General features: G+C 42.0%; 1 protein-coding gene across 1 annotated transcript; it reads right to left on the bottom strand.

The window, feature by feature from the left end:
* Positions 1-3,835: 3,835 nt before the first annotated feature.
* On the bottom strand, positions 3,836-11,714 carry LOC134947799 (chymotrypsinogen A-like; the record flags this gene model as incomplete). Its single annotated transcript, XM_063935679.1, has 7 exons — positions 3,836-4,037; positions 4,816-4,949; positions 5,600-5,780; positions 7,937-8,015; positions 9,725-9,804; positions 11,477-11,580; positions 11,675-11,714. Coding segments are annotated over 7 exons (780 nt in total), but the record flags the coding sequence as incomplete, so codon positions are not given.
* Between the last annotated feature and the right edge of the window lie 618 nt (positions 11,715-12,332).

The following is a 12,332-nucleotide window of genomic DNA, read 5'->3' as shown; positions in this document are numbered from 1 at the left end:
ATTAACTTCCTGGATATAACTCTAGAAGCCAGGGACAATAAAATATACACCTCCAATTATAACAAGGAGGTTGACACTCACTCTTATCTGCACTACCGGAGTGCCCATTATCCCCCCTGGAAGGAGAACATTCCTAGGGGGCAATTGATGCGGTTACAACGCAATTGCACAGAAAAAACTAAATTCCTGGAACAGGCCGACTCTATGGTGGAGGCCTTTAGTGGTAGAGGTTATTCGTATTTACCACTAAAGAAGACTGTCAGAGAGGTTTCTAATTTAGATAGCGATACTGTACTTAGACGCAATAAGGAAAGAGACCCTAATGATGAATTAGACGGCTTGGCCTTTATATCGACATACAATAATGAAAGTATGCAAATTAAAAAGATTGTATGTAAAAACTTTAATATTTTGAATCAAGACAATCTATTGAGAAGCCATCTACCACCCAAGCCGAAATTCATTTTTAAAAAGAATAAATAACTTAAAAACATTCTTGCTCCCAGCTTTATCAAAAAAGTCACCACACAACGGACAATGGGGGACACCTGGCTGACGCAAAAACCCAAAGGCTTCTTCCGATGTGGGGCTACCAGGTGTACTACCTGTAAACACATGTCTCGCAAAACCACAAACCTCCACGTGACAGATGGAGAGGATTACGAACTCACTAGTTTTATGAATTGTGATTCAATTTATATTATATACCTCCTCTCTTGTGGATGTGATCAGAAATATGTGGGGCGGACTAAAAGAAGCATTAAGACTCGCTTCATGGAACACCGCCGTAATATAGTCAGGAGAATCTCCACGCATAGTGTCTCTAGACACTTTAGAGATTATCATGAAGGGGATCCTAGCTCCCTCCATCTAACAGCGGTTGAACAGGTGGGCATAACGAAGAGAGGGGGGGGGACCGGTACAAAATCTTGTGTAAACAAGAACTGTACTGGATGTTTAAATTGAATGTCATATATCCAAGTAATAATATTAGTATATATATATATATATATATATATATATACAGTGAAGGAAAATGTTTACCTAAATAACATTGAAACGTTGACTGATACACAACGCCTGTGTCTTCTTTTATTCCCTGACGGGGAGCCGTGAGTGCCGCTGATTTCTACATTTATATATATATATATATATATTTATTTATTTATTTTTTCAGACTGCTGCCCTTTCTTCTAATGATAGCAGTTTTTTATACATTACTGTTGACATCTATTGTGAATATACAGGTCTGGTAATATACTAATACATAAGTACTCTCACATTATAGTACGATTCATCTCCTATTACCTATATATATGCCTCTAAATAAGATCCTATGTATTCTTCTCTTTGGGATTTATTCTGTATACATCAGTATTATGTGGCACATAACTCTCTGAATATACTTTAGAATTGGTAAAGCACGAAAGGGTAATTTATTAGTGTCATTATCAATTTTTATCTATATCTACTTCTACTGTTTGAAAGATGGCTATTGGACAAATTAATGGAGGCTCATTAAGAGTCATTACTGTTTATTGCTCACCAATACATATACTTATTATGCATTACTTTTAACTATATTTTTTTGTCTTATGAAAAGTATGTAAGTCCTCATCGACCACTGCACAGTGCACTCCAAGCAAACTAAATTGATGTAAATATATACATACTATATATGACAAACAGTGCCACTATTGTGGTTGGCATGATGGTTGGCGGGATTACGTAGCCGTCATTTTGTGAGACTATCCACAACAATTGTAAGGTTGTGACAGCGCGTGTAGCGACACGCCGCCCTGGCAACCAAACTAAACATCCGCAGCGTCAATGATGCGCACCCGGGCGTGCGGGAATGATGCAACGTAACAAGCCCGACCACGTGATTACGTGCGGCCGGGCGGGGACTGATGACGCGACGGGATGGGATCCGATCGCGTAACTGATCCTTTAATGCCACTAATATTGACGAGGGGGAGGGGATCCCCACTTGTTCAGTATAAGAAGTGGATTGGTTTTCCCCCCCTAACCAGGAGACCTGCCAGTGTTCATGAGGACAAATAAATCAGATGCCATTCCGGGTTTTAGATATTATAGCCCAGGATAGGCTTCTATAAATGGTCATGTGACCAATATACATATAAATAAATAGATTGTTTTGGATATTTGGGAGGTATTTAATATATGTATCATATTTATTATTATGGGCTTCACCCCCGATACTTATGTCTGTCATTTTCTTGGTCATATTATGAGAGGAGTTGGTTAATGTCAATCACTTATGCTAATGAGCAGCCATATTAGTTGAGTATATAAACCCCTGTCTACAGCCAAGCAAGCACCTTGAAAAAGTTGTGTGAACACAATGAAAGGCGTTGGTGTAAGCTGCTCCCTTGGATCATTTCTTGGATTTGTACCATCTGGAGACCTGAGGACCTGAACCAAGACCCCACTACTGATTTTCTTGGACTTGTGCTGGAGATATACCATCTGAACTGAGGACATTGCTTTGTTTCTACCTCACCAAGGAACTGCAATTATGCGGAGTGCTGAGCCGCTTAAAAACCCTTGGACAAACTTGTGGTAACTATTGCCTAGTTCAGGCTATCTATCTGGTCCGCACAAACCTAGAAGGGGACTATATTATAGGAACAGGTCCTATTATCTCTTCCATTTGGAGAGAAATGTGATCGGGAGTAACATTCTATATTCCCCCTTTTTTAAGGGTTGATTCTTCACTTATTTTATTGATTCCATGTGGATGTTTTATTGAATTTTATTATGAATTAAATGTTTATGGTTACTGACCTACTCATCTCATTTATGACCATTTGGCGCTGATTATTTATCTATGTCTACTTTCCGGCACTGGGCCCGCTGCCGCAGCTGCACTTGGCTCACCCCCTCCCCGGGGCTGCCTGCTGACTGCTGCGAGGACACAGGGTCCCAGGGATGATCGCCGGGTGTGGGACGCTCCCACCGCCAGCAGCAGGTGTGGATTAAGGTGGGAAATAAAGGGAGGAGAGCTTACTGTCCCGCCGCCTCGCATGGGTGATTGGACAGCAGATCCAGCGCTGGATCCGCTGTCCAATCATTTCTGCCTTGCTGACAGGGATGTGTTTTTATGTGGGCTGAAAGCCCGTCCCTGTCAGCAAGGCACTTATATAGGTCCCGCTGTCTTCCATTTTTTCAATGGGCTTTTATAGCCCAGTGCTTGGCCCCGACCCCTGCTCTATCCACGTTCCCATTATCTACGGGAGACACTGCTATCAGTGCCTTCCAAACTAATTTAATGAGTTAAAATTATTAGACTAAAATAAAGAAGATACTTATCATAATGTGTCATAAGTATCTTCTTTGTATTATTTTAATAATTAATCTAATAATTAATCACAGGGGAGGCACTGCCTCCCCTGACTTCACATCCCTGTATAGAAACGACATGATACAAATATATCAAGAGTTTTAACAAGGTACAATAGGGAGACATTATTCAAATGAAGAGAAGTACTAGAACACGAGGACATACGCTGAGACAGCTGGAGGCAGGTAGGTTCAGGGGAGCTTTGAGGAAAAACTTCACAGTGGGCAAGTGGAATAGCCTCATCTCAGAGGTGGTAAAGGCTAGTAGAGCAGCAAAGAGTGTGTGTGTGTGTGTGTGTGTGTGTGTATATATATATATATATATATACATACACACACACTGTATATTCATGGCAATAGGTGAAGGATAACGTGACAGTAAATTATATAAATCAAAGCAATATTATGAATTTTATTTTCTGATGTAAGTATTTTATACAGTAAACTCTGAAAATGCTATAAATCTTGTCATGTTTGATACAGTATAATACAGTATATAAATAGATCTCTGTTTAGTTAGCAGCAACGGTTTGATCCAACCAGGATCTAAGAGCTGTCACACGAGCATATACTCCGGGAGAGGAGGCTGAGCAGGTAGAACTTCCCCAGGAGACAATTCCAGCCAGGGTCCAAGCTCCATTTCTCTGGCACACAAGTGGTCCACCAGAGTCTCCCTAAAATGAAAAAAAGGAAACTTTATAATATATGTGCAATAATAAATATGGGATTAAATTGTGTATAAACTAAGATGTTGATCGTTATTACTTAGATGAATGCTGCCCACAACAAGAAGTCTTAGTGTCTCCCACCTCCTCTTAGATTATGAGCTCATTGGAGCATTGGAGCAGGGACTTCTTCCCTCCTGCTCTCACAGACCTCTTCTTTCACACTCAGTTTCAGCTTTCTCCTACGTAGCGAATGTCTATACCCACATCTCCTCTCGCTCGTTACTGTTTATCTCTTCCAATGGCTGCCTGCCCCTAGTAATACGCCAGTTACTCTTTTCCTTTCTTACATCTCAGCTGCATTGTGTACTGGGAATTGTGGTGCTAAATGTTACCTGTGCTCTGTTTTCGTTTTCAGTTACTGTAATGTTAAGTTCTTGTTACCCTGTATTGTTCTAATGTGTGCCATATGTACGGTGTTGCAAAACACTTGTGGCGCCTTATAAATAAAATTTAATAATAATGATAGTACTACTCAAACTATCCACCAAGCCACATGAACCATTTTCAATTTAAGATACATATGCATCTGGATAACATGAGGGTACATTAGTGTGGTTGGTAGATGGGTTTAAACACAGGCCAAATAGATGTCACAGAAAGACAGGATTTTTGGCCATGATCTGGAACCCATAGCTTTCATTTAGTAAAAGTGGAAAGTTTGCTCAGTGATTATTTGTTAAAGAATACAGACAAATCATACATTGAAATTTATAGTCTACCGTACCATGCAGGATGAGGCACCGGAGGCTCCAGCGCAGATCATGGTGCTTTGGATTCTGGTTCCCCAGTGTCTCTGACATTCAGTGTTGGTCAGAAGAGGAAGAGACACCTGTTGCAGTTTGCTTGGTGTGTTTTGTGCTAAATATCAAAAAGTGATAAAACAATAGTTCTTCAAACAGACTATAACACACTATCATAATAGGGCTGCCTATACAAGTAAATTACTATACAGTATGTCTTTCAGTATTGGCAACTTTGCTATTTTACAAATGTATATTTACATGATAGATGGCACAGTCAGACCTTCTATATCCTAAACCCTCCCAGACTTACAGGGAAACTGCACTCGGGCGATTCCCCCGTGATGCACGGGACAGTTACACAAATTCAAATGACTTACTTTTCCAAAATACCAAGATTTTAGTGGGTCTTAAATTAAGTTATAGGGTAAAGCATCGTTATTCAGCAATTACATTTTCATATAACAATTTCTTAACAGACCAATTTAAAAGGAAAATAAAAATTAAAAGTGAGGGATGCACGGGACTTTAATGTTCACCTCCTGGAGAATCACCCACTCCCACCACTTTGCCTTTAAAAGGGGGGTCCTTTCAGCTGCTCTATTTTGATCACTCACATGCCTTCAGCTGTACCACACATTACTATGCCTTTAAATTTGCTTTTCAGATGTTTTAAGGCTGCTAAATAACTTTTCGGCCACTAGACCAATATTCAATAAAATAATGATCGCTATGTTCAAAACATTGGTGAATCTTTCATATTCTTACTTGCAGCATTTACATAACCCCATCCAGTAGTAACGCATCTCTCTCCTCCATTGAAAACATCATTGGTAACAGCGAGACAAACAGGAGACACAATAGTGTTGAAAGTAGCTGTGCTGGTTAGCTTCAAAAGAGTGATATCATTGACAATGGTGAAGGATCTGTAGCTGGGGTGTCTGAAGACCTGTCAAAACAAAACAAATCAATATATATAAAGCTGAAGACTGATACAAATCATGTCATTACACCAACACTTTTTCTGTTTCACTTACTCATCACACACCCATCATGAGAAAAGCACAGACACTGAGAAACAACATCACAATATTATACACAGCCATAACTAGACATTATAGAGGTGTGTGCAAGGAACAGCATTAGTGCCCCCCCCCCCTAACATATTTAAAATAAGGCCAGTGCGCGCCATAAATATAGAGGCGTGGCCACAAAATGACACATATTACACTGCACAGTAGTTTCCATTATTCAAATAACGCTGCACAGTAGCGTCACTTACACACATTACACCAGGTAGAGCCCAAAGCACATTACGCTAGGTAGAGCTCCCTTTTACACATTACGGCAGGCAGAGCTCTCTTTTACACATTACAGCAGGTAGAGTCCCTATTTCACACATTACAGCAGGTAGGTACTTTTACACAGTACGGCAGGTAGAGCTCCCTTTTACACATTATGGAAGGCAGAGCCCCCTTTTACAGAGGACCAGGCAATGGGCTGTAGTGATAGGATGCAGCAGCCAGTGGAGGGACTGGGGCAGTCGGAGGTTACAGCAGCTGCCAAGACGCACAACTGCGATTCGCTGGTCTTTGAAGTTGGAGAAGCCAAATTCTGAAGGGACGGGTCTTAAATAGCAGCCCATAGCTCCAGCTTCTTCAAACAAAAAAAGGTCAGAACACCCCCCCACCACCACTACCACCGCGTGCAGGGCAGCACTGCTGCAGTGGTCGGCGGGAGGCAGTGAGAGAGAGCAGGCAACAGTCGTGCGGGTGGTGTTTCCGGATGACTCACCCACAGTGCAGTTGCGTTGTGTGCAAGGCAACACTGGCACACACCTTTTTACGGCTCTGTCCACAACCAACAATGTATAACAGTATAGTTGAAATGGAAAAGGAACTCAGGGATACACAGACCACATATAGAACAAAAAACGCACTGAAGATGAGAAAAAAATATGACACTTAGGATAATCTATATAAAGTAAATCAGGTGCTTAGAAGAGAAATAAAGGGAGAAGAAAGAAATGGAGTAAGAGGAGGAGAAAGAGGGGACATAAAGAGTAGAGGGAGCACTGATAAAAATTAGGAGGAAATAGACAGGAGAGAGAGAGAACACAGGTAGGACCAGCTACAGCATTTAGGGGTATAGTCAATTGAAATCCGATCCATTCCGACATTCATTTGTCAGAATGGATCTGACCTGGGCTATTCAATGTCATCTCAATTCGACTTTTAAAAAAGTCGAATTGAGATGCGGGAGCTGAGACAGGGGAGAGCCGTGGCAGGCGGGGGAGAGCAGCGCTACAGCAGCGGCTATATAGTCACTACTTTAGCGCTGCTCTCCCCCGTCTGCCCGCTGCTCCCCCCCCCCCCCGTCTCTCTGCCTCTCCCCGATCCTCCTCTCCCCGTCCCCGCATCACAGCCGCCGTTCACGGCAGTATCTACCCAGCTCCAGCAAGCAAAGTCTCGCTTTCTGGAGTCGGGTGGACGCTGCTGTGAGGGGCGGCTGTGACATCTTCCGGCGCTGCTCTCCCCATCTGGCTGCTCGCGGCTCTCTCCGTCTCTGCTCCCGAATCTCACTTCGACTTTTTTTAAAGTCTAATTGAGACGGTCGAAAAGGGGGCCAAAACCTGTTGGTTTTGGCACCATTTTCGACACAAGCACATGGATCGGCAGCTATTCCGCCGATCAACATGCTTTTCGACAAGTCGAATTCCTCGACTTGTCGAATAATTTGGGGTTAGATTGAATAGGTCGGAAACCCTACTGACCTAAAAAAGTCGAAAACTGCCATCTTTTCGACAGATGGCAGCTTTCAACTTCAATTGAATATACCCCTTAGTTGTCCAGAAAAATCCTAATTTATATATAAAATCATTGCTTTTTCTTTCAGTAAACTAATATGGGGGTTGAACTCAAATGAATCCCAATTTGTAAACAAATGTACAATATTAGGATGCGGTACTGTGCAAGTAATGAAGTGACCTTAACGTCATCTAAAATTTTAATATGTTAAAGTGCTTATCATATACTTAATCGTTTTGCTTTAATTATTGTAAAAGACTTTTGGAATTGTGTTTTCTGATGATTGTATTTAACTTACCCTGGAAATAGTTTTGGTTTGAATGGGCTCAGCATTGGAAGAACGATCATATTCCCCCAGAACGACACGGTGGGCAGTTCTGTGTGTATGAAATGTATAGCAGTTATAGTTACTGTTGCAACTTTGATTATAGTGTCAAGTCAATTAATTATAAAAATGTTAAAAGTTCACACTTTGGTCAAGATTCCCTGGCTAGACGGAACTGTGCCTCTGGAGTTTTTCTTTCTTTCTACTACAAATCATTCATCAATTCTAGATAGCGTTACTACTGTACAATTCAACTTAAATGCAAATCATAATATACATTTCTACACTCACATGCATACACAATATGGGGTAAATTTACTAAAAATTGTGTTTGCCCAGATTGCACAGTCAATCAGAAGTCCTGTTACCATGGTAGCAGGCACTGATTGACAGGCAGCCATATGTGGGTTCCATCACTTGCCAACTGATTTGGGTTCGTCATTTGCAAAAGAAGCTCTATATGTCTACACATACTGTATGTATTGCTCTACTAAATCCAGATGGATTGGGATTGCTTTTGTTATAATACTACTACCCGGGATGCTACTGGAGAAGAGGACCGACCAGAGACTTGGATTTCTACTGGCCAGGGGACCGACCGGTGCCATGGACAAGCTAAACATGTACAGTGTGTGTGAGTGTGTGTGTAATAAAGGGCTATCACATTCATGTGTGTGTCTTGTAATTATTTTTATATTTATTTTACAGGGGGAACTATAGGTACCAGAGGGCCCTTAATGCGTAATGCTCCATATGCTAGCACTTGTGGTTCTTCGAGTGTCGCATGTGGAGGAGGCTTGCTGGTACCTGTAGTTCTCTGAAACTAATTATATTTTATTAAATGCTATCAACCTCACACCCACCTCCCAGGGGTGTGAGGGATAGCACTGAGCTTCAGCCCAGGCCTGGAATACATTCAAGGGGGGGATGCCACTTTATTGGGGGGTCCCACAGGTCCCGAGGAATCCCCCATGAAGTGTCTCATATGTGTGACATTACCCTCCTCCTAGTGGAGCTCAGTGCTGGTTCTTAAAATACTGGGGGCCCTTATGCATTTTTTCACAGCCCTGTGCTGGTTAAGCTTGGGGGGCACACTTCTTCTTTTTTTTTTTTTTTAAGGCTTTCTTAACAATTCAGACAAAAAGACCAATGAACATGCACACTATTAAACGGGATCCAGTCAAGATCCCAGCAGTCGGAATGCCGGTGGCAGAATCTTGACACTCCATGGAATGCTGACACCAGCATCCTGACATGGATAAAAATGCCATCACTGGGATCCCGATCGAGCTGTGCCGGGACTCCTGCATGGTAACTGCGGGTGGGGGAGGGTTAGAGTTAGGCGCAAGAAGGGAGGGTTAGGTACCCCCGGTGAGGGTTACGGTTAGGCTGCTGGGGTAGGAGGGTTAGGTTTAGGCATCACTGGGGAGGGTTAGGGTTCGGCTGCTTACCCAACCCCTGTCGGTATTCTCTGCTTCGGGATACCAGTGTCGGTCACATGACCACCGTCATCCCATCAGCCGGGATATCATACATATGTATCCCCTATTAAACATGACTAAACACGTTGGCATACACCTTTGTAAAACATGGTTCTGTGAAACACAATTTTTATTAAATCTGAGTATTTGATCTTGAAAACCTCTTGCATATCCCTGCGATGCCAGTCTTGTTTCAACTCAGACCAAACACGATTGTTGTAAATGTCTGTAAATATATATTTAGTTCTTATCTTAGTAAAGTCTGTTGCACATTACTTACGTGACACCACAGTGAACAGCAGTTACAACCCAGAGACTGTTGATCAGAGAACCACCACAGAAGTGGAATCCGGTGTTGTCCTACCAATACAGTATGTAAACAAAATCAGCGTTATTAATGCACTACAGTACATTACCGAGCAATGCATTATACTGGCTTGATGACGCTACACATATTCCAGGGACTAAGAAATTGTGTCCTGCTCTATGATTGTTGTAAAATGCATAACAATAATACTTGTTTACCTTTGTTTTAGTCTACAGTATTTTGCATTAAGTATGTGTCAATTAATTGTGACATTGGCATGTGATGCATTCAATATATTTTGTATGTTGAATACTACTGACAAAAATTCCTATGACCACTTACAGTAACTGGCTAATAGTTTTCAAATAAATTCTCTAAAATTGTCTATTTTATTATTAAATTCTGTAAATCACATATTTTAACATTTTTTAAAAGGTTCTATGCAATTTTATTATAAACTAGTAAAGGGACCTCAGTCTGCCCCACTTCCCACTGTGTAGTCCCCACCCACTCCACCCCACTTTCCACTGTCTGGCCCCCACCCACTCCACTCCGCCTCCCACTGTCTGGCTCCCACCCACTCCACCCCACCTTCCACTGTCTAGCCTCCACCCACTCCACCCCACGTCCCACTGTCTGGCTCCCACCCACTCTACCCTGCCTCCCATTGGCTGGTCCCAGCTGTGACTGCTGATGATCCTGTCCCTCCACCTCTACACTCCGATCCATCCCAAACTCCTCCCTGCTTCTTTCCATCCCATGTGTGTTCATGATTGAACATCACTGTTGGAGAGGAGAAGAAACTGGAGGGGGAGCCCCTGCAGTGAGCCAATAACAGCTGCTGGTGGGCAATCCTGCGGCTGTGAGTGCATGATCCTTTTGGTATAGCTCTCCACTATGGATTGGTGGGAGGAGGAGGCTAGGTGTAGAGGGGAAGGCACAGATCACTGAAACTGGCAGCTGCAAAAAGATTATTTGTCAGCAGCCACTAGTGGGCACTTCTGACAGGCCACTCAGCTTGATCTGTTAGGTCTTGGTTTTTGCTAAAAAGCATTACAGTACAGTATATACAGTATTGTAAACTATTTCTTTCTAACACAAGCAAAGCATTTAGTACCTCATATGGTGGAGAGTTGAATTTTATGAAAATATGAAAATAAATCTCTTTGTATACTTGTATCTAAGTAATCAATATAGGTTGAGTATCCCTTATCCAAAATTCTAAGTATATATAACCAATGCAAAACAATATACAGTATAAATACATAGTAAAGCAATGCATTTTAGGTAGAAATGTGCGCAGACTCTCATGTGTTGGTTTGAGTTTTGCCCAAACCTCCCTCAGTATTTTGTTTTTGTTTTTCGATTTTGGCAAAACAACCCTCAGGTGTTTTGGTTCAGATTTAGATTTGGTTCTGGATTTTTTGAAAATTGATAAAAACATCTTAAATGATGTAATATTACTGCCAGAAACATTCTAAGATCAGCTGTGTGTGCAGTTATTCTCTGAAGTTATTTTGGACTGTACCTTAAAAAAATTCTCCCCATTAAATACTATAGCTGTGACACATTGCACTTGGGGCTGTGACTGATTAGTATGAAGCCACTTTCCTAACACTCAAGCAGCGTTAAGCTTTGGATAAGAGGACAAGTGTTCATCAAATAAAGCATGTGCAGTAATTTAATAGTAACAGCAAACTAGTTAATGAGCTGTTCTTACATTACCTGCAGAGACACTTGCCATGGCCAAGACCCAGAAACGGCATTCTCACCATTCACAATTCTGGCATACCCGGAGACAACAGGTCTGATGCTTGGCACACCACAGCCTGATATGAAAGGTAAGGATATATTAGGTATATGTAAGGACTAGCTAGGCTACACATACACGTAAGATGCTAACGCAGACACATGTCTACTTACCATAGGTACCCCCTAGCACGGCAAGGCAGGACAGAAACCAAAGGATTGTCGTAAGAGGTTTTCAGCTGTGTGCGTATTCTGGAAACCGGTGATACAAAGCGTAGCCGGGATTCCGAGCAGCCACCGCAGCACAGCACGGGACAACAGAGACAAGCAGCGGTTACGAAGAGGAAAAACACTTCACCGCTTGGAATAAAGATCTCGTCCCACCACTGCTGAACACAAGGTGGGTAGTATAGGGAAAGATAAGGTAACCGTCACCCCGCACAGAGATTTCAACGGGATAAGGAGCCGGTTTTATAGAAAAATCCGGCAGAGTATAGTAGCTTACTGTAGCAGTCTGCGGTGCTGCTGAGCTGACAGTGTCTAGCAGGTCCGTCATCAGTCATCATTACCTAATAAATATATTATCTACCTGTCCGGCTGCAGTACTAGTGATATTATATATACATACATATATATATTGATTTAATCTCATTATCAATCATCCAGTCTATATTAGCAGCAGACACAGTACGTTAGTCCACGGCTGTAGCTACCTCTGTGTCGGCACTCGGCAGTCCATCCATAATTGTATACCACCTACCCGTGTTTTTTTTTTTTTTCTTTCTTCTTTGTACATACTACTATAGTATAGTAGCTTACTGTAGCAGTCTGC

This window comes from Pseudophryne corroboree, chromosome 8 (genome assembly GCF_028390025.1).
Source record: "Pseudophryne corroboree isolate aPseCor3 chromosome 8, aPseCor3.hap2, whole genome shotgun sequence".
Taxonomy (NCBI): domain Eukaryota; kingdom Metazoa; phylum Chordata; class Amphibia; order Anura; family Myobatrachidae; genus Pseudophryne; species Pseudophryne corroboree.
This window is presented reverse-complemented; position numbering and strand designations above follow the sequence as displayed.